This window comes from Typopeltis vanoorti, chromosome 19 (assembly GCF_054136105.1).
Source record: "Typopeltis vanoorti isolate ZY-2024b chromosome 19, IOZ_Tvanoo_1.0, whole genome shotgun sequence".
NCBI lineage: Eukaryota > Metazoa > Arthropoda > Arachnida > Uropygi > Thelyphonidae > Typopeltis > Typopeltis vanoorti.
In genome coordinates, this window is record NC_143567.1 from 89,297,673 (window position 1) to 89,321,836 (window position 24,164).

The following is a 24,164-nucleotide window of genomic DNA, read 5'->3' on the forward strand; positions in this document are numbered from 1 at the left end:
ATTGTTTAGAACTGTGTTGTATATATTGTGTTTTCACTGCCGTTTGTTTCACTATATCAACGTGTAAAGATGGCGTCCAACAAGAAACGTACGTCAGCGGCACGCAGGACTTCTACTATTACACGAAAGGCTGGCTCAGCGTTAGATTTTTCGCAATGGATGCGTTGCGGAAACTGCTACATGTATGCACCGAAAAATGTGAAGGATCTGTGGTCGGTCTGGCAAAATGAAAAGAAAGAAAATGTCGACGTATGTGAGAAGTGTCGGGATAGGCTGGAGCGTTTAGGAATGGAAGCTGACATCGGGACCGTAGCGGAAGAACTTCGGCGGGAGTTTATGAAAATGAAAAATGACCTTCATCTTCTTCATGAGGAAGTGGAAGTGATCGGTAAGGAGATACTGGAAGTTAAAGCTGAGTTTAATGTGTTAAACAGAGAAATTAGGACTATAGAGATTACTTTAGCTGAAGTAACTAGAACAGGATTACATATGGGTGAGTCTTTGGTGAATGATTCAGTAATAAATAGTATGGGAGTGATTGGGAGTCAACATAATAAAACCACAAGTGGCCAAGAAGAAATGAGATGTAGTGAGAGTGGGGGGGTAAGTAATAGAGAGTTGAGTAATGAAGCTGGGAGAGTCATGCTGAATAGTGTAGAGAATGAGTCCATGAGTGTGAACTTGAATGAAGTTAATAGTGGTAAAATATATGGTGATTCTATGATTAAGGGTATGGAGAGTGGTATGCATGAGGAGTGCTTGGCTGATGGTACAATAGAAAGAGTGGCTTTAGCAATAAAGAGAGGGCATGAAACAGACAAGATGATAGTTATGGTGGGTACGAATGACCTGAGAGGTAGTATAAATCGGGTAGGAAAAGATTTAAGAACATTATTAGATATTGTGAAGAGGAAAAGTGTCAATGGGAGAATAGTGTGTGTGCTGCCTCGTTTTGACAATTACGAGTTAAGTAGACGAGCAATGATAATGAATGATATGATTGCAAGAATGTGCAGAAAAAGAGGTCTGGAGTTTGTTGATGTTTGGAGTGTGTTTGAAGGAAAAAGGCAGTTGTATGCTAGAGATGGACTGCATCTTAACATGGAAGGACATAAGAGATTGAAGAAGTTATTGTTTTCTGAACAGGTTGAAGTTATTGGGCAGGGAAACTAATATTGAAAAGGTTGAGTGTAAGAGAGAGAAACTTTAGCACTGATTGTGTATTTATTGATCCTTATAGGCAGAATAAATTGCAGAAGAGAGGGGGAAAAAATCGGCATAGGACTACGGTAGTTAGTGACTTATATATCAGTTCTAAAGCCGGTACAAGATCTAGAGGGAATCTGCAATTTTTGTATACCAATGCTAGAAGCATTAGAAATAAGAGAGAAGAATTTTTGGCATTAGTCAGTGAAATCTCACCAAAAGTTGTAGGCATTAGTGAAACTTGGCTGTCAGCAGAAGATGTGGTCACTGGAATTGAATGTGATGGGTACAGTATTTTCAGGGAGGATAGAGAAGATAGAACAGGAGGAGGAGTACTGTTGATGATAGCTGATGTGTTGCAGCCAAAGAAAGTAGTATATCATGATGATAGACATGTGAATGAGAGTTCATTTGAGGCAGTCTGGTGCGAAATAGTGACCAACGCAACCAAATATACAGTTGGATGCTGCTATAGGCCAGGGAGTACAGGGGGAGATATTGAATTCATGCATCAGCAACTTAGTGCAATGAGTGAAGGCTTAGTGATTATTATGGGGGATTTTAATTATGGTGATATCAATTGGAAGGAGGAAATATCACGTAGCAAAAAGGAAATGGAGTTCATACATCTGCTACGAGATAATTACTTGAAACAGCACGTAACTGAAGGGACACGTGGTGTGAGAGTGTTGGACCTGGTTATTGGTTCAGAGGTTATGTGCATAAGTAAGGTGACCTCGTTACCTCCAGTTGGTGAAAGCGATCATGTGGTATTGACTTGGGAGGTTGCAAAATCTGTGGATTTTTCTATTAAGAAGGGGTATGTACGAAACTACAGGTTAGGCAATTATAACAAGCTTCGGAGTGAGCTTGCAGCCATCCCATGGCAGAACATATTGCAAGGGAAAGATGTTAGCAGTGCTTGGGATAAAATCAGTGGGTATCTGAGGAAAGCAATATCAGATTGTGTCCCCATGGTCAGGAGGTCAAACAAGGCAGGCATTAGATGGATGAGCAGTAGTATCAAGCTTGAACTACAAAAAAAGAAAATGTTATGGAGAATTTACAAGGAGAAGGGCGATCAGGACACCCATGAGCAGTACAAGGCTCAAGCTAGGAAGGTTACCAGCATAGTAAGAAAAGCTAAATCAGATTATGAGAAGACCTTAGCCAAAGAGATCAAGGGTAATCCCAAAGAGTTCTTCCGCTATGTGGCAAGTAAGAGGAAGAATGACTTCGGAAGGATAACCTTAGTGGGTGCTGATGGTATTGAGGTGACAAAATCAGATGTAATAGTCGAGTTACTGAGTGATCACTTCTCAAAAGTCTATCACCCAAGTGAGGATATCTCTATACCTATAGCAATACCTAATGTGAGAATTGAAGCTAAAGAATCAGAGGTATTAAATATATTGCGAAACTTAAATGCAAACACTGCGGTAGGCTTAGATGGAATATCAGCTCGGGTGTTGCGTGAATGTGCAAATGAATTGTCAACCCCTCTTACCTGGATATTTAATTTAAGTTTGAACTCTGGTATGGTCCCTAGGGAGTGGAAGTTAGGCAAAGTGGTTCCTTTGCATAAGGGTGGCTCTAAAACTGCAGTATTGAATTACAGACCAATCACCATCTCAGGAGTAGTGGTAAAAGTATTGGAAAAGTTGGTTAAAGACAAAATTCAAGAATGGGTGGATCAGGATATGATACTCTATAGAGGCCAACATGGTTTTGTTAAAGGTAGATCCTGCCTTAGCAATCTATTAACTATCCATAATAGAATAACATCAGAGTTGGACAAAGGAACTGGCTACACAGTGGTACTTCTGGATTTTGCTAAGGCTTTTGACAGGATACCCCATAGAACTGTTACGCAAATTGGAGCAGATGGGAATGGATATTAAATTGGTGATATGGATAGGAGAATGGCTCAGGGAGAGATACCATAAGGTGGTGTATGGAGGAGCCGAGTCCAGAATGAGGCAGGTGACCAGTGGTGTGCCTCAGGGCTCTGTGCTTGGGCCAATGTTGTTTAATTTGTATATAAATGATATAGGAAACGGCTTAAAGGGAGATATTCAGTTGTTTGCTGATGATGCAAAGTTGTGTAGTGCAATAAAAAATCAAGCTGATGTTGAAAGTTTGCAGGAGGATTTAAATAAGCTGGTAAAATGGGCAAAAGAAAATGGATGTCAGTTCAATGTGGAAAAGTGTAAAGTCTTGCATTTTGGGATTAAAAGATTACCAGCTGTGTACTACATAGATGGAAAGGTACTCCAAGAGATTGATGAGGCTAGGGACTTAGGGGTATTGGTAGATAAGGAGATGAAGTTCAGAGGACACATTGCTAAGGTGTCCAAGATTGCACATAGGATTACTTGGTTGTTGAGGAACACACTGACATCCAGAGATAAAGAGGTTATTATTCCCCTTTATAAAGCATTGATACTTCCACATTTGGATTACTGTGCTCAGGTCTGGTCACCTGGATTCCTTGGAGATGAGGAGGCTGTGGAGAGGGTTCAGAGAAGAGTGACCAAGTTGGTGAGTGATATAAAAAATGCTCCCTACATTGATAGATTGAGAGCTTGTGGATTGCAGAGATTGGCTGATAGGCGAAGAAGAGGGGATATGATAGAAACATTCAAATTACTAAAAGGTTTTTATAGGATTGATGCAGGGGAAATGTTTCAGCTGTGTGATAGTGATGGAAGAACAAGAGGTCATCTCTGGAAATTAAAGAAGAGTGTGGTTAACAAAGGTGTCAGAACAAGGTTTTTTGCCTGGAGGGTGGTGAATGAGTGGAATTCATTGCCTGACTTTGTTGTGAGCTCTTCATCTGTAAATGAATTCAAGAAGAGATATGACAGATATTGTTTTGCTAGTTTGGGTCTCCCGCGATGAGTCTACTGACTCCATGGAGATACCCGTAATAATAATAATAATAATAATTTTACACATTCTTATTTACTGAGAGCTGATGATCCACTTATGTGTGAAAAATGCAACATACATCTTACTATTTGTCATATTCTGGTGACGTGCCAGCACTTTACATGAGAGAGGAATGAAATTTTTACATATCTAGCCAAGCCATATACACTTAGTCAGATGTTATCAGACACAAACAGGCAGCATAATGTTTTCAACCTTTTACAAAAAATGAATTTGTACAAACACATTTGACTACAATTTTGGGTATATGTAGATACTGTATTGCTTAACTTAATTTTTGTACATAGATATTATTTACCAATTTATCTTTAGCTATTTATGTATGGCTGTAATCTTTGCTTTGGTGCAGTATCACCTTTGCTGTTTTTGTGCTAATAAACCAACCAGCCAATTCCAAAGATACTGATAGGTTGATAGATGCATAAGTCTTTGCACCACCCTTATGCAATGGGATTATCACACATTCTTTCCACTCCTGTGGAGTCTTCCCTTGAATATTTAAAGGAAATTATTCGAAGGAAAAAAAAACTAATAATTTAAGTAGTGACAAATATAGTATGAGAGAAGATGTGAAAGGTCTTTTGGGAGAAGTGAGAGAGTAAAAATTGTAGGATTGCTACCCAGATATGACAGTACTGAGTTAAAAAGGAGAGCAACGATAGCAAATGATTTCATGCCCAGGCTGTGGAAGAAATGGATCCGAGTTTTTAGATATGTGGAGTGTGTTTGATGGCAGAAAAGACTTGTATAAGAAGGATGACTTGCACTTGAATTCATTTGGCATCAGGAGCCTGGAGAAATTACTTCTTGGTAATGAGACCTAATTCAGAGAGTCAGGGAAACTAAATCATCAAGGGAGGATTGGGAAAAATGTGTGTGAAAGTTCAGCTGTGGTATGCAAATCTGATAAAGATATGAACTTGAACTTGAACTTAATTGGTTGATGGACTGAGTCCTTGACTCTTTATCCCTTCATCTGGATTTTAGATTGTGGGTGATGAGATTATTGTGGGTAATTTACCCGCTCATTGTGAGCATTGAGGCTGTATCAGCTTTCTCTTGCGATGGAGGATTTCGGTTTTTTATGTTTGAAACGATCTGAGGGCTTGTAGTCCGCTGCCTGTCGAACTAACTGATTTGGGTGATTATCCGTGATTGTGAAGAATTTCTCTGCAATGCTTGTCATGTAGGTCTTAATATCTGGAAGATTGGCTTCTTGATGTAATTGGGTGTTTCTGATGAACCATGGGGCATTAAATGCCATTCTTAGGCATTTATTCTGTATTATCTGAAGTCTGTTGATGTTGCTTTTAGTCGTGTGACCCCAGGTTGGAGAGGCATAAGTTAGTTGCGGTCTGATTACCGATTTGAAAAGTAAGATTTTGTTGCTTATGCTTAGGAAGCTGTTCCTGTTCAAAAGTGGATATAGCTGTGCTATAGTCTGACTTGCCTTAGTGGTAACACTATCCATATGTGACTTGAAGTTTAGACGTCTATCAAGATGAATTCCCAGATATTTGGTAGAATTGCGCCAAGGGATGATTTTACCAAACATTTGTATGCTTGTATTCGGTTCTGCCTTACGTCTGGTGAAAAGTACTGCAGAGCTTTTGTTTGGATTAATTGCGATACGCCACTTGGTGTACCAATCCTCCAATTCATTGACTGCTCTCTGCAGCTTGATTGTGGCCAGGTGTGGACGGAGGAATCTGGCTATAATGATTGTATCGTCGGCATACAGAGCGGTGATAGCTGGAGACAGTTTGGGGAGATCTGCCATGTATATGGAGAAGAGCAGGGGAGATAGTAGAGAGCCTTGAGGTACTCCGGCCGTGATTCTCCTCTCCGTGGATCTGATACCGTTGAGTTTTATTTTAAATTTTCTGTTGTGTAGATATGATTTGATAAGTAGCACTAGTGGCAATGGAATACCAACTTCGTGTAGTTTAAAAATTAGTCCATGATGCCATACTCTATCAAATGCCTGGGTGATGTCTAGAAAAACTGCGCCAGTGTGTTGGTGCCATTCATACCCTTGGGTTATATGTTCGATAACTCTGTAAATTTGTAGCGTTGTGGAGTGATATTTCCTAAAGCCGAATTGTTCATCTTGAATTATATGGTTCATATCTGTTGCCTCTTGAAGCCGTGTGAGAATAGCACGTTCGGCTATCTTACCTATGCATGAAAGAAGGCTGATTGGTCTGTAATTTACAGGAAACTGTGTATTTTTCCCAGGTTTGGGAATTAGGAAAACGTCGGCAATTTTCCATCGTTGTGGGAAATAATTTAGCCGGAAGATGGCATTAATGATGGCTACTAGATGCATAACCCCTTTGCGAGGAAGTAACTTGAGTACCTTATTTGTTATTCCATCTGGACCTGGAGCCTTTTTGTTATTTAGTTTTCTTAAAATCTCATATACTTCTGTTGGTGATACGGATTTGTTATTGGATTGGAATGAGGCATTTTGAGTTATTTTACGCACTTGGGTGTGAATTTTACTTATGAAATTTATATCTGTATTGATATAATTGGGGCTGCATTGTTTTTCTAAACTGTCAGCAAATGCTTCAGCTTTTTCCTCGTCGTTGTAGACAACATTAGATTCACCTTGGATTGGAGGAAATGTAAAACGCTTTGAACGGAGTGATTTCATCATTTTCCATATTGATTGATCCTCTGTGTTTAATTGGAGAATTTTGTTATTCCAGAGTTGGTTACGGTGGTCCTTTAGGGCATATCGAACTTGGTTTGTTGCTCTATTGACTGCTTGTTTATCCGCTGGGTCCATTGTTCTCTGATATTGTCTTCTTAATCTGTTTTTCTCTTGGATAAGACGTTTTATATCCTGTGGAAGTTTATTTGATGGTGTACATTTGGTTATATTTGTTACCTGCGTTATAGCTGTCAGCAGTTGTTTTTCAAGAGTCTTCACTGCTTTTTCTACATCTTCAGCAGATGTTATATGCGGTATTGGACCAAGGTTTTCCTGGAAGGCTGAGGGAAGTTGTTTCCAATTTATAAATGCGGTGGTGTTTTCTGTTATATCTTGTATGGTGCCTAGTTGTAATATGATGGGGTTATGATCAGAACTTAAGTCGTTGATTGCTTGTATCTGATAGCTGTGCGCTATGTTTTTTAATATAGCTATATCTAGTACATCAGGACGACCGGTAGCTCCATAATGTGTGGGTTCAGTGGGTCCTATTACTGTTATATTTCTTGAAGTGGTGTAAGAGTTGAGTATTCTTCCATTAATATTTGAGTTTCTGCTATTCCAGACTGAGTGTTTGGCATTAAGATCTCCTGCTATAATCACTGCTCTGCCTGTATTTAGTATCACCTCTAAGTCAGATTCAAGGAGTTTTTTATTTGGGGGATTGTAGGCTGCATATATCGTAATGCTGCTTGTATTTTCCATATGTATTTCTATTCCTGTAGTTTCCATGTGTTCTGTTTGGGGTTCTGCTATTGAATTATGTTTTATGTTACTTTTCACAAAGATGGCAGTGCCTCCACCTCTAGCAAAGCATCTGTCTGTTCGGTAAGTGCTATAACTATTGATTCTGATTTTGTCACTTGGACGAAGATGTGTTTCATTTATGAGGATGATGTCTGCTTGAGTTTCTGCTGCAAACTCCTGCAGCTCCTGTAATTTGATAGATAAACCATTTGCATTCCATGAAACAATTTGTAATGATTTCGGTTTTCTTTTAGATTTATCCATTAAGAATTTCCATAAAGAGTGATTGTGTATGCCTTAAGATGATATCTTTGGCTTCTTGAGTTGGGTTGGTTTGTTGGAGTTCAGCAAGCATTTCACCTAAGTGACTTGTTATGTTCAGTAGGATAGGCTTGTTGGTTTGCTGTGACTGCTTTGGTTTTGGGTCTTTTTGGAAGGTTGATCTTGTAACTTCAGCATACGATCTTCCATCCGTTGTGGAGACTATGGTTTGATGGGAAGACGCTTGTTCTTGAAGAGGTTTACTGGTTTTGAGTTGTAATTTTTGGTTTTGAGGAAATGCTATACAGCCCCTATAGTTTGCAGGGTGTGGTCCTCCGCAGTTTGCACATTTTGCTGGAAGTGTACGAGGTTTATGGCATTCATTTGATGCATGTTTGCCACCACATTTAACGCAACGAAATTCGGCCTTGCAGCATCGTTGGGCATGCCCAATCTTCTGGCATCTATGGCACTGGGTTGTAGTTGATTTATGTTTCAATGCCTCAACTTTTATGACTAGATCACAGATGGTTTGGAGATTGTATATATGATTTTGGTCTTTGCTTATTTCTACTAGAATTAGGGGATAGGGTGTTTTATCAGCTCTCCGCATTCGGCTGACTTTAACTGGGCTAAATCCCTTAAGTTGGAGGTCTGCAGTGAGGTCTTCTATTTGTAATGTTTCAGTTACTCCCCTTAACACTACTTTTAAATTTTTTTCACTGTTGAGTGCAAAAGTGTGATATGGCAAGTTGTTGTTGTCTAGAAGTTTGGTCATTTTTCTGTAATCTGATGATGTTTTAGGTTGTATGCAAATCCCTTCTTCTGTGTTTGTGGCTTTAATGAAGGTGATATCTGAAGATTTCATTGTGGATGCAACGGACGTCCAGTGCTCCTTGGCCCTTAGGACGACTGGGGGTACCCTTTCTTTAATTACATTATCTGGTTCTATCTCCACTGTTTTGGGTGTATCTGCAGTAGAGGAGATTTTCCTTTTCTTTTTGACTGTTTGAAATTCTGTGTTGGTTTCCACAAACTGCGGAGTATTATCCTGAGATGCAGCATTCTCTGTATTCGTGGAGTGACTTGATTCTGGTTCAGTCAACATACTTCCTTCATTAGAATCATCCATCCTATCTTCTGTGACTGCTGTAGGGGGGAATGTATCTAAGAGCTTTACTTTTCCTGGCCAGTTGTCGCTCAAAAGTTTTCCTAATCTTAGGAATTCTTTGTAAACTTCTTCAAATATGCCTTCATTGAGAGGTTTTGTCATGATTAACAGAAGGCAACAACTCTATTAAAATAAAGTTTGAGAAGTTTACAAAGAATTCCTAATCTTAGGAATTCTTTGTAAACTTCTTCAAATATGCCTTCATTGAGAGGTTTTGTCATGATTAACAGAAGGCAACAACTCTATTAAAATAAAGTTTGAGAAGTGGGACCTAGAGCCCAATGTAAATATCCCGTAGATCAAGTCGATCTACCAGCAAAGGTAGTAAATGTTTCACAGAATGAAGAACACTTACCTCTATATATAAATATCCCGTAGATCAAATCGATCTACCAGCATCAGTAGCAAATATTTTACAAAATAAATAAACTTTTCTTCAGAAAATCATAACGACTATTTAAATCACTGATCACATATATAAACACTTGGCAACCGCCATTACGCCCCGCCGTGCATAAAGATATGAATGGCTTCGAACATGGTTATGTATGTGGCAAAGGGGTGGAAAAATATGCTTGGGGTTTGGACCCTTTAAGTATGTCTGGGGAGGGAAAAGAGAAAATTCTAGAACAAGATCAAATAAATTGCATATATAATTATAAGAATAGGCTAGGTGGTAATTTATTATGTCTATACACAAATTCCAGGAGCGTTAGAATTTTCTCTAATCAGATATTCTGATATCTGATTCTGATATCTGATATCAGAATCATATCTGATTCTGATAGCCAGTTTGTTGCATTATTGAATACGATGCGGTCTACGATTGTTGGCATTAGTAAAACCTGGCTATCAGAATCAGATATGGTGAGTGGGATCAGGTGTAATGGGAAGAGATAGGAGAAGAGGAAAAGTACTACTAACGATACAAGATGGCTGTAATATTCTGGGTAGAAACACAAGAAAACAGTGATGTCCCATGTAGTGGTGAGGTTGAGTCTATGTGGTGTGAAGTGGAGGTTAACAGAATGAAATATATGATGGGGGGGGGGGTTCCTACAGATCTGGCGGCTCAGTTGCAAGGGACGAAGAAATACATCACCAATTTAGTCTTATGGGTACTAAATGAATGATGATTATGGGTGATTTTAATTTTCCAAACATTGACTGGGTAGAATAGAAATCTCATGATAAGAAAGATGAGAAATTTATTGAATTGTTACGAGACAACTTTCTCAAGCAGCATGTGAAAGAATGAACTAGAAGTCAAAGAGTTGGATTTACGCATAACGTCAGAAGGGGTCTCTGTTAAGAATATGGCTATTTTACAACCAGTTGGTGACATTGATCATACTGTGCTTTCTTGGGAAGTACCTAATTGTATTGATGTTCTGATTAGAAAAGGTTACATGTTCAACTACAAAGCTGGAAATTATGATCAACTTAGGAGAATACTATCTTTGGTCCCATGGTATCAGTTACTGAATGGGGAAAATGTCAGCAATGTGGAAGTCTTTGAAAAAGTGCTTAAATGAGGTGGTATCTGAATGTATTCCTAATGTTTGAAGAATAAATAGGTTGGGAAAGAAATGGATGTGCACCCTTATTAAGGAAGAGATCCACAAGAAGAAGATGATGTAGAAAGAATATTCTAAGAGTGAGAGGAGTTATGAAATATATAAGACTCAGGTCAGAAAAGTAACGAGTATTGTGAGGAAAGGTAAATCAAAGTATGAAGAGAAATTGGCTGTGCAATCTAAAGGCAATCCAAAAGAATTTTATCTTTATGTGGAAAGCAAAATAAAAAAAGAATGAATGTGAACGAATAACTTTATTGAAAGCAGATAGTACTCTAGTGTTAGAAGCTAATGAGATTGTTCAATTAATGAGTGCTCACTTTGGAAAGATATATCAACCAAGTGTATGTGACATTGTGCATAGTTGGATGAACGGTTAGAGGTTCATGAAAATGAGGTTGAAGAGCTGTTGCATAACCTGAATAAGAATTTGCCAATAAGGACGTGTAGAATATCAGCCTGTTTGCTAAAGGAATGTTCAGCTGAATTGGCTAGGCCTCTCACATGTTGGTATAACTTTAGTCTCAGATCAGGAATGTTACTGCGGGAATGGGAGGAATGTATGATAGTTCCATTGTACAAGGGTGGTCCAAAAACTGATGTCTAACTACCAACCTGTCAATATCTCTGGTGCGGTAGTGAAGATTTTAGAGAAGTTGGTAAGAACTCACATATAGGAATGGGTAGACAAACAAGCTATACTCTGCAAGGAGCAGCATGGGTTTACTAAAGGAAAGTCATGTTTTTGGAATTTGCTCATATTTTATAATAGTGTTACGGCCGAGTTGAATAAAGGAAATGGATATTCTATGATCATGTTGGATTTTTCTAAGGCACTTGATAGGATACCACACAAAAGGCTGTTGCGTAAACTAGAGAATATGGGATTGGAATATAAACTCTTGACTTGGATCAGGAGATGGTTGATAGACAGATATCAAAAAGTGGTATACAGTGGGTGTGATCTGCCAGATCTGCAACTGGTGGTCACCTTAAATCTTCCAGATGACCAGTGGTGTACCTCAGGATTCATTCCTTGGGCCATTATTGTTCAATCTATACATTAATGACATCATGAAGGGTCTAACATCAGATGTGCAGCTTATTTATTTATCGTATGGCTTGTACACATGGTTAAAAGACAATAAGATATAATACACATGAGTATAGATAAGATACACATATATGATTTAAAAAAAAAATCTACATTCAGGCAAATACAAATATGAAATTTATGACAAGCATCAGACAGAAGATTAGTCATATTTTAACATTTAGGTTTTTGATCTAGTTGATCGCCTCTGAGGATAGGTCAAAGATATCCTTAAAGTCACCTGGATATGCTGTCAGCTCGCATTCCTATACTATATGGTAAATGGTTTGGGTCTCGGCTCCATAGGGACAGTGGGGATTTGGTATCTTACCCCACTTTGAAAGTAAGTCTCCACATACACCATGGCCTGTACGAATCCTGTTAGCTGTCATCCATATATTCCTGGGGAGGTCATATCTAGATGGTTTTTGGAAGATGTTTATGTGATAGCGAACTTCAGGTGATACTGCTTGGGACCACAGTATCCCACCCACTCACCAAACTGTCATTTTGGCTAAGAAGATTATGGGTGGTTTTTATGGCAGGTCTTCTGGATTTTAGTCTATTGGATAATGCATCTGGAATAAATTCATGTATTGGGAGGTTTTGGTTATTTAAAATTCTTTTATATTCACGAAGCAAGGCTTCCTGACGTCGCAGTTCCGGAGGAGCAATATGGCTCAAAGTGGGGAGCCATTGTAAGGGTGTACTCCTAATGCAACCTGTTATTAAACGCAGAGTAGAGTTAAGTTGAGTATCTAGTTTATTGACATAGTAACTATCGAGCCAGACAGGAGCACCATACTCTGCTGCACTGTAAACTAGACCCATTGCAGTGCACCGCAGAGTTGTGGCACTTGAGCCCCATATAGTACCACAAAGCTTCTGAACTATGTTATTTCTGTTGCGAACTTTAGCAGCGATATTAATCATATGCTCTTTATATGTCAGAGTTCTATCCAGAGTTATTCCCAGATATTTAGGTGTCGGATTAAACGAAATTAATGTTCCATCAGAATATATATCTCTGGTTTTTGATTTACAAGACTATTGTTCAGATGAAAGCAAGAACATTCCATTTTACCAGAATTTGGTGTTAATCTCCATTTTTTTTTATAGAACTGCCATAAAGCCGACAGATCACTTGTCAATATTTCTTCACTTCTTTTGATAGACTTGTCGCTGATCGCCAAAGCTAGATCATCTGCATAAGCAAACTTCCTGCTGGCTGTTTCAGGAATATCTGCGATGTAAAGGCTAAAAAGCAGTGGTGCGAGCACTGAGCCCTGAGGTAATCCATTCTTAAGCACTCTCTGTTTACTGATGCTTCCTCCGGTGACTACCCTCAAATATCGATCACACAGTAAGTTGTTTAGGAGATCACCCAATATTTTACATGGGATACCTTAAGAAATTTATATATGAGTCCCTCCCTCCAAACAGTATTGTCAACCGCTGTTAAGCCAATAAAGACTGCAGTAGTCTTCAGGCATCTTTGAAATCCTTCTTCAACTTAGGTTGTTAAGCTAAGAACTTGATCTGTGCAGCTGGTATCTCTTCTGAACCCTGCTTGTTCTATTGGAACATGCGATGCTGAAGCGAACTTGACGTATAGATAAGTTAGTCATTTTGCCTCTTTATAAGGCTTCGATAAAACTATACCTGGATTATTGTTGCCATATTTGGTCTCCTGGGTTCCAAGGGGATAAAGAAGTTGTGGAAAGGATGCAAAGAGTTATTATTATTATTGTTATTATTGTTCCGGGCAACTCCAAGGAGATGACAGACTCATCGAGGGAGGCCCTAACATCATGTCAAGAACAACTATTCGACATTGACACAGTATCTATCATACCTTGCCTTGAACTCATTCACGGTCGTAGCACCCACAACAGACTCTGGAAGCTTATTCCACTCATTCACCACTCTCCAAGTAAAAAAACCTAGCTCTAACACCCTTGTCAACCACCCTCTTGCCCAGCTTCCATGCATGGCCCCTAGTCCTCCCACCACCAGTCATATTTTCAAAAATATCTTCTGGATCAATCTTGTAGAAACCCTTCAGTAATTTGAATGTCTCAATCATATCACCCCTCCTTCGCCTATTGTCCAATCTCTACAACCCACAAATCTTCAACCTATTCTCATAAGGTTCATTCCACAGACCTTCTATCATCTTGGTCACTTGTCTCTGGATCCTCTCCACTTCCTCCCTATCACGAAGAAAGATTATATCAGTTACAAAAAGAGTTACAAAGATTATATCTGAATTATGGAATTTAAATTATGAGGACAGATTGCGAGTATGGGGATTGCAGACTTAGGTTAACAGGAGATAGAGAGGTGATATGATAGAGGTCTATAAACCTTTGAATGGGTGTTATAGGATATCATCTGATGAAATATTTCATTATATGGAAGGTGGAGAGAGAACACGGGGTCATCCATCGAAGTTAAGTTTGTTCACAAGAAAGGGGTAACAGCTAGGTTTTTCTCCCAGAGAGCACTGAGTGAGTGGAATAGTTTTCTTTTAGGGGTAGTGAGTGCATCTAGTGTGAATGAATTTAATGGAAGGTATGACAGCTGGTTTGGATGATTTATAGCCTCCCTTAACTACCTGAGGTCTCAGATAATAATAACAGTTGCCTATTTGGGTTGAAGGAAGCACCTTAGAATTCAAGACATTAGGTTTTCTTTTTTGCTTCATCTGTTATTTTACTTCTAAACAATTTTCAATACCATTCAGGCTAACCTTTGAATACTATTTTCACATATGGAGTAATTCAGTGAATTTCTATGGAAATTCACTGATGTAATGTAGGTTGGAAAATCTCTTTTGAATGAGATTATCATTAAAAACATTGCAATAGAACATATTATATTGCTTTTAAGCAACATTAACAAATGTCTATTAAAAGTTTACTTATGCAGAACAGTTTATTATTAACACTGGGCATCCATTGAATCAAAAGATTCATTGCAGGAGGTACACACTGTCATGCACAAATTTATTTAATATGTTTGCATTCACCATACTCACAGTACATTCGATCACCAACCACTAGCTATGAACAGAACCTTATTGCCTTGCACACACTTTATACAGTTTTTGGGGATGATCTCTTGTTCTAATCCTGTCTTCCATAAAAAATATTTTCCTCATTAGCTTGGTAACAATCCCCTCACTAACTTCTGTTTCAATTATGTTCCCTCACAAAGCTCTGCAAACTGCATTCCTTTCATCTTTCTTCATATCTCACATTACAAAGACCAGATCAGTTCCATCTAGACCCTTTCTAATATATCCTCATTCCCATGAAAACCACTTGACCTCTGCATTCAGTAGTTTACACACAGGTTCCATTGTATAAAGCCCAATCAAGGCCCTTTACAGTGGAATCATAACCTCTTTATTTTTGCATGTCAACATCCTCATCGTCATTGTCATAATCCAGTGTAATCACTTCACAACTTGTGCAGTGTCCTAAACTCACTGTCCATCACTATTCCCTAATCTCTCATATCCTCTGCTTCCTTCAAAATGTTTTCTCTTGGTGTATACTTTGTGTCTTATCATTGAAAGATAAAAATTGCATCAATTTTGAACTATCCCTTGTAGATATTTTTGCTCTTCTTTCATCTTGTAACCACCTACTTTTCTTATGTATATACTTGTTACGTGAGTATTATTTGGAACATCCTACCAGAAATACATTAGATAGAATCTTTAATAAAGGCTATGCAATATGTTAATAAAACAGTGAATATAACACAATAAAAAAAAGTGATAAACTTTAATGAAATGAAAAGTATACATATTTTGTACTGAAATTAACAGTATATCACCAGTGAATGGAAACCACAAGCAGATCAAAGAGCAGGCATACAAAGTAGTTACAACAATCAGTTTACCAATTAAAAATAGCTGCTTCATGCTAGAAAAATTATGTTAAAAACTATTAAAACTATTGTTTATATTTACATGAGATGTGAATCTTCCAAACTTTTGAGGGAAAGCAATGATCATTCTGATACAGGTTAGGCCAATGTAAAAGAACTTCATAACTTTCTTTGAAAAGGCGTTCATATTTAAAAACTACTTCTATGGAGAAGATGAGCTTCATCCCATTGGATACTGTGTTTAGTAACAATACTATGCTGTGCCAAACCAGACCTTTGAGGTTTCAGGTAATCAGTGTAGTACTGCTATTCATTAATTCTTTTGTTCACAGAAGTCTGCTCTTGCGTACGTAGTATTGATACTAAATACAATTTCTTGTGCGATGAAGCTTGTCTTTTCCATAGAAGCAGTTTTAAATATGCATGCCTTTCAAAGAAAGTTGTAAAGCCCTTTTACACCTGTCTAACCTGATTCAGAATTATTCTCTCTCTTTCCCAAAAGTTTGTGAAATTTTTATCTTATATAAATATCAAAAATAGTTTTAAATATTATTTTTTTAGTATGCAGCATCTGTTTTTAATTTTTTTTAATGTGATTCCCAAGCACAATGGTTATTAATGAGCCTATAGTACATTTGTACTGTTGGTGGGCTAAGAATTTTTTAAATTTATTTTTACATAGTCCAGAAACCCTGCTCAAGAGACCAAAAATAGAACATTTTCAAGCCACTTCAGGCCTCCATTAAGTGGGCTGTGGTCTCATAGCCGGCGATGAAATTCGTTTCCCACCTTAAACACAATCGCAAACACCCATTTCCATGGCAGGATTCAAACCTGCAACCTGTTAGTTGGAGAATGGGGTACACTAACCACTCAGCCAACCAGGCCACCCCAATTGGTATCCCAGTTGTTGTATTTATCTTGTATTCCTGATCTTTGATTTACTTGTTGTTTCCACACATACACACTGATGATGTACTGTTAATTTCAGTACAAAATATTTGTGATTTTCATTAAAGTTTATTATTGTGGTTATTGTGTTATTTTTGTTCTTTATGGTTATGCCACAAGTACCTTTAAGGAATGATGTAGATAGTGAAATGCATACATAAGAGAGACATCATCTAAGCACCATGTTTACCTTGAATTAAAATGGTTCATGAAGGTAAAGCTTAATGATTTCATATGTGAGCCAGTTGTTAGTCATATTGCAGGACTGAGCATAAGATAAATTTCTGATACATTAAACTTTCCATCCACAAGTCCATGAAACACTGTGAAAAAAAGGTTGAATGGATATGTCAGAGTGAAGCCTTGCTTCAGAAGGCCACAAATATTTTCAAAAATGGGTTTGAGGATATACCTTTTGGCAAAAATTCTCACAAGAAAAGTTATAATCCACTTGCCCAGGTGATTCAAGAACATGCAGGAGTGAGTACCAGTTTGTGGACAGTGCACAGAACATTCCTTACTATTTGTTGAAATTTAGTGGCAGTAATATGGCTGCTGAATATTAGTGATGAGGTTTCTCACACATATCGCTGTAACAAGAATTTATGTACAGTATCAGTAGTTTTTAAATTGCAAATATCAAACTGGTTGACTGGAAACAGTGATGAATTTTACCACAGCCTATTTTCATCCAGTAAGAGAACTTGAATCAGACATCACTTTACAGCCAGAACAGTGTAAATGGGACTACATCATTCTGGCTGTGAAGCAGCATGTAGTATGGAGTTTTTTTGTTGCTGCTTCATGGAGCATTTCCTCTTATTTTAATTAATACCAATGAATTGAGAGGTTCTGGGGAAGAAAAAATAAAATAATAATAATAATTTTATCCTGTGGAATTCTGTTGGAGAGCAATGCATGTTCCAGCAAGATAATTTTTCTCCTTCCTAGCATGGTCTGCCTATGTCTTGGTCTGAAAACCACCTCCATCTCATGGAATAGCCACCTTTGGAGTCCCAGTCTAAATCTGATTGAACACTTGTGAAAAAATTAGAGCAATCCATGAAGAATTGTTTCTAAACGTGAACGTTAGACATAATCTAAGATAGTTTCTTGTGAAAAAGTGAAGTTAATTTCCACAAAACTTGCCAGAGGTTTATGGAAAATTTATTATGCAGACTAAATGCTGTAATATAGGCACTTTACAGTAGTCCTAAATATAATCATATTAGAAAGGTATTATTTTGATCATTATAAATATTTATGTATAAATATTTATGTATTTATAATTTTTATAGATGAATTAGTCAGAGCATTATCAGATCTGAAACAAAAGAGTAAAGATTCGAAAGCATGTGGTGAAGAAATGCTTATTGATTTGGATGTCATTTACCAGCACCTTATCCAGGAAGGTTTGTATGTGATTTTACTTTGAGACTGTGTATGTGTGTGCATTCTTAGAAATTGTGATTTTATATCATGGATCATGCTGGCTTTAATAGCATTGCGATCTCAGTTATCTTCTATTGCCTTTTTTCTTCAATATGTCATTTCCACATATGTGTGAGGGAACACATGAGAGGTTGCAACTTAGCATGGATAAATGGAAAAATGTTTTCTGACTTTGCCAGCAGCAGCTGATGATGTTTTCAGATATGCAACTTACTAGTTCAGAACTTCCTCTTACTTTACATTTCTGTTATCGTTCCTGATATATTCCACCAGGTGCCATGACTGTAAATGAGTTCAAGGCGAAGTATGATAGATACTGTGTGAATGTTGAATAGTTGTTCTTGACATGATGTTAGGGCCTCCCTCGATGAGTCTATGGATTCCTTGGAGTTGCCCGTAACAATAATATATTATTGTCTGTGGGATAATTTCACCAATTTTGTACATATATTTGGTATCCTGTCCCCTCCCTTCCAAGAAGGATATTATCATCATCATTGTCAGCACATGCTGGAGTGATGGACAGTGATGAAATGTAAAAAACTAACATTCATCAGTGTAAATATCATCACTGTATTGCATTACTGATAGTAATTTTCAAAAATATGATGAAGAGTATTGGACTTACTACCTTAGTAAAATAGTTATATGTATGTGATAATACTCTTTTTGGAGAATGTTCATCTGCACATTCTCTACATTGTGCTTGCATTGTGAAAACATGACCATTGATTTTGTGTTGTCTGGGCGGGAAAAATGAAAAGCCAGGTCTGATTTATCTTCTCGATGATCCTAGCACATCTGATGTATTGGATATTTTTCAGAGGAAGAAATAGACACTGGTCATCCATACTTCCCAAAATCTAATGAGAAATATAAATCTGACAAAGCTTAGTCCTCAACCTCCTGTAAATCAGACAAGTCTGCGAAGCAACAGGAAAATTTTTACAATGGAGCCATCGTGGGTTTTGCCAAAATATTGATGATATCATGCACCTGCTGCAGAAACACAAATCTTTTTGTTTCTCTGCAGGAAACTTATTTAAAACCCAGTGAGCATCCTACCTTCAGGAATATCACTCTTGTATGCAATGACAGAACTGGAGGTGGTCCTGCTCATGGTGGAGTAGCTATTCTCGTGGGCAGTCATTTTCTTTTCCATCATGTTCAGCTTAATACTGCTCTGGAAGCAGTAGCGATTTGCCTATCTATGGGGTTTCTTATCACAGTATGCTCAATACATTTAGCACCAGGTTTGAATTAAATGAAATGGAACAATGGAACTTGATAAGCACATAATGTAACTGCCTCAGCCTTATGGGTGACTTTAATGGACATAACACTCTGTGGAGTAGTGCCAACACAAATAGACAAGTTCATATTATTGACTGAATGCCCAACAACCATGACCTGTTTCCTGTCCTGATTTTTTAATTTTGAAAGGGCAACAAGAGAAATAGTAGGTAAGCTTTTTTTTTTGCCAAGGGAGTTGTACAATCAGCCATTTGTTAAGGAGGAACTCAAAAGAGCTCTTTTGCTGTCTCACACTAGCGCATTCAACCCTAATGACATCCATTATGAGATGATAAAACATCTCTCCCATCATCTTCTTTGGATCTCTTTCTCTTGCTATACAACAGAATCTTTTACAGAGGAAGATTTTCCAAACTCTTTAGAAAAGTCAATTGTCATTGCTATCGTAAAGCCAGGCGAAGATCCAGCACAGGCCAACAATTATTGTCCAATGGCTCTGACTAGCTGTCTTTGTAAGGTCTTAGAAAAAAAATGGTAAATGTCAGGCTTCTCTGGTACTTAAAGCAACATACTTCTTTCTAACACACAATGTTGCTTCAGTAGACACTGATAAACCTTGGGCCATTTAGTCCTTTTAGAAACATGTATAAGAGATGCTTTCCTGAAACTAGAACATGTGGTTTCAGTGTTTTTCGACATGAAAAAAAAAATAAGCTTATGACAGCCGGGAAATATGGCATATTAAAAGACCTGTTTAATCTTGGTCTGAGGGGACACCTTCCTGTTTTTATTAAAAATTTTCTATCCAGCTGCATCTTCTATGTCTGAGTGTGAAGCACATGATCAAGAAGAGGGAGTTCCTGAAGGCTCTGTCTTAAGTGTGACCCTTTTTGCTATTAAAGTGAACTCAATTACTGAACAGCTTCCTCCCACAGTAGGCCGCCTTTATGTGGATGACTTCATGATTTATTATCACTCCTGCAATATCAGGGTCATTATTGAAAGACAACTTCAACAAGCAGTTGATTGCGACTCTTCATAGGTTCTGGTTGTCTGCAGAAAAAAACTGTCTGTGTACACTTCTGCAGGAAACACACTCTCCATCCCAATCCTGATTCAAAAATTGGATGATCTATAGATTATCCCAGTAGTACCAGAGGGCCAAGTTTTTGGACTCATCTTTGAAGAAAGCCAACATTCTTTATAAACATTTGTCACCTTCAGGAAAAGTACACAAAAGTGTTGAATATCCTTCGCACTCTATCCATCTGGACCCTATCCATCATCAAGGTATCCTAATAGCCAGTGGTGCTTTTCACACATCACCCATTCAAAGTCTTTATGTTGAATCTAATAAACTCACTCTGTCACTCAGATGAAAGCATTTATCTCTTAATTATGCCCTAAAAATAAAGTCCCTTGATCATCCTACATGAACTAGCCTCTTTTCTCTACATTGGGAGGGGTCCAATATCACACATGTCAGACTGCCATTCATCCTTTTGGTATGTGCATTAAAGAGCCTATGATTGCTATTGGCATGAAGATTGACAACATTGCCTGCACTAAACAAAACAGTATTCCTCGATAGCAAGCTTGACCCCATCCTGCAACCTCTCCCTTTGTCAACTACATGTCTCATACACGCTTATCTGTCTACCTTCAATTATTCGATGCACACACAGTGGCCCACTCTGATTTCTTGCCCATCTATACTAATGGTTGAAGATCACAGATCTGGTGGCTGTGCTGCTGTGTTTCCTAACATTACTGTTTCCAACCAGATCATATTTGATTGCAGTAATTATATAGCAGAGTTGCATGCCATTCAGCTCACACTTGTGCATATCAAAGAAAACTCCTACCAAAAGTGTGTAATTTATACAGAATCTTTGAGTTCTTTACAGGCTATCCCCCTTCCAGGTGTATAGTCCACATTCAGTACTTGGTGAGGTGTTTCAACTCTGTTACAAAATAAAGACCTTAATTTTGATGTTCGATAGAGTTGGATTCCCAACCACATTGAAATTAAGGGAAATAATATTGCAGATGCAGCTGCTAGATCAACTCATAATTTTTTGACATACTGTTTAATGGTTCCTTATACTGACTACACTGAGTTTATAAAATTGAAGGTAATGCCCAGTGGCAATACTCCTGGCAGGAAGCACTGACAAACAAATTGCATGGGATTAAGCCTGAGATTAAGCATTGGCAGTCTAGTTAGCACAAGAACATAAGAGAGAAAGTTGTTCTTGCTAGGCTCTGCATAGGTCATAGTCAATGTTATACATTCTTATTTATGAGAGCTGATGAACCATCTATGTATGAGAAATGCAATACCTGTCTCACCATTAGTCATATTCTGGAGTGCTGGTGCTTAACACAAGAGAGGAATGACATATTTACATATCTGGCTGAATCCTATACACTCAGGCAGATGTTATCAGACTCAGAAAAACTGCATGACGTTTTTATATTTTTACAAAGAATTAATTTATTCAAACACATTCGATTATAATTTGTTTATATGTAGATACCACTATAGATACTAAACCTTGCACATACATACACCCAACATTGTTTCAAAGCCAAATGTTTGTAGAAACTATTAAAGTTTTGTAAGTTGACCTAAGAGTTAATTCTGATCCCCAAGTTGCCTTAGCTTGTACTACTTAAAAGACATGAGTGCTGCCCAAGCGTCCATATATTCTCCTTTTATTAGTGCATTTGATAAAAGGCGAATATATGGACATGATGTGCAGAATGTGCAGTTTTCATGAACTATTTGTTTACAACATCATTGCTCAAAATAAATATAAATAAATACTTTTAGAGTAATAATAAATATTTTCAAATGTCTGATAGGGAAAGTATTTATTATATCATACTGGCCCATTAGTCCCCATACTTCACCCTTTACTGATAGGTCATATTTTACTACCAGAGATGAGCTTTCATATGCTGTCCCTTAGTGCAGAATTGGGGTGTAGTTGGCATAACATACACAATATTTTTAGTGAAAATTAGGATTAGAATGGAATATATTGTGAATTATGCCAGAAAGTGAGATGCTTGCAAATTATTTAATGTTGATTTAAAGTTCAGGCATTTAAGAATTTAAAATTTGTATATAAAAGTACAAAATATATAAAATATATTAATGCAAAAGAATGGCACTGCTTTTTTCAGTAAATAGATGTCCGATTCCAAGCAGAAGAGTTTTAGTCTCAAATCCTACTCCATGCTTTGCTGATTTTGGTTTGCTTTCAGATAAAGAAGTGCTAAAACCCAAGCTCACAATTATAAAGAGGCAGACCTCACATTTCTCAACACATTGCTTGCATAATTCTTGCATTCTGCGAGTTATGTGAGGTAGACTGCACATATCTTACAGTGGTGATACAGTGGCTGATATTATGTACCACTATATACTTGCATGTTGAGATATACAGCTTGTGACAAAGCATTATACATATTATTATATTGAAATTACACGAATTATGTAAAAGAAGTTTTAATTAAGATAATTTTTAATATATCATGTTCTAAGTTGTATCTGAAAATGTACAAAATTTATTCTAAATTTAAAAATATATTTATTTAATAATAAAATTCTCTCTCAGCCGACAGAAAAACCGTGCTATCCAGCAGTGGGCTATGTACCACATTTTGAGAGGCTGCTCTAGGAGGACAAAACTAGTTATGCTTTAGATAATAAAGAGATTACTATACTTTGTTTTTTGTTCTTCCTCAGCTTTTAGAGTAATAATAAATATTTTCAAATGTCTGATGGTTAGTGAAAGTCTTTATTATCATATATATTTATATAGGCAAGTTAGACATTTATAATGTTATCAAATGAGTTTTGTAGCTTATAAACTCTTTCATTGCAAAATTCAGCTTGAGAACATTCTGGCCTTCTGCACAAACCCAAATACGTGAGTCTTTCTTGAGATCCAATTGCACTAAGCAGTCAAATGTAAAAATTCTAAATACAGTATTCTAAAACTGCAGATCTGGTTTATAGAAAACATTGAAATATTTTGTATATAAATATTTTTATTGCTTTCTTGTTATCTTTTTCAAAACAGCAGTCCAATTTGAGAAATTATACTTCAGATATTAACACATATCTCTCATTCCTCTTAGAACTGTATTAATCTTTTTATAGATATTCATTATAACTAATTAATAGTTAATTAATAAGTGTTTCAGTTATTAATTAATTTTGAGCTGCCTTACCAGAGCCTGGTGAGCTCTATCCACCATCACTTAATACAGGTAACCCTTGTATAATGCGGTACTTATACAGCGCAGTTTCGATATAACACAGTCTACAAATTGTAGTAACCCTTGTTGAACGCGGCACTTATATAACGCGGTTTCGATATAAGACTGTCTACAAATTGTACTAATCCTTTATCTTTTCATATATTTTTCAACGCGCGACTTAAAAATCAATTTTATCTTAGTTAAATTTGCATCTGCCCTATCGCGCATGTAGTTATAAGTAGCGAATTTATATTAGGGGCTTTTATTGTTTGTCGTATAAAATATTTATTGTTGAAAATTGTCTTCGTTTTCTGCTAGGAAAGCGCATTAAAAATCATAAGTGTGTTAATCTCAAACTGAGCACTTTATATTTTGGTGAGTTACGTACAATATGTAATGCTTTTTTATTTAAAAAATTTCTTTTTATAGTAATGGCCGCTTAGAGCGCTTTTGCGATATGTTTGAAAATGAAATTAGTGAATTAATTGATGAGGAAATAGATTTAAATTAGGAGGAACTGGTACAATTAATAGATGACGTCGAACCAAATTGCGGGGAAAATTCTGCCAAAGATTCTGATTGCGATGAATCCGTTAAAGAATTCAG

General features: G+C 37.2%; 1 protein-coding gene across 2 annotated transcripts in view; it reads left to right on the forward strand.

Annotated features, from left to right (window-relative positions):
- Positions 1-24,164, forward strand: part of LOC150096323 (rap1 GTPase-GDP dissociation stimulator 1-like) — a 266,122-nt gene that overhangs the window by 17,478 nt on the left and 224,480 nt on the right. For both annotated transcript variants that reach the window (XM_090408894.1, XM_090408895.1), the window contains exon 2: positions 17,876-17,989. In XM_090408894.1, the coding sequence (XP_090265020.1) occupies positions 17,876-17,989 (114 nt within the window). The remainder of the gene's footprint in view (positions 1-17,875; positions 17,990-24,164) is intronic.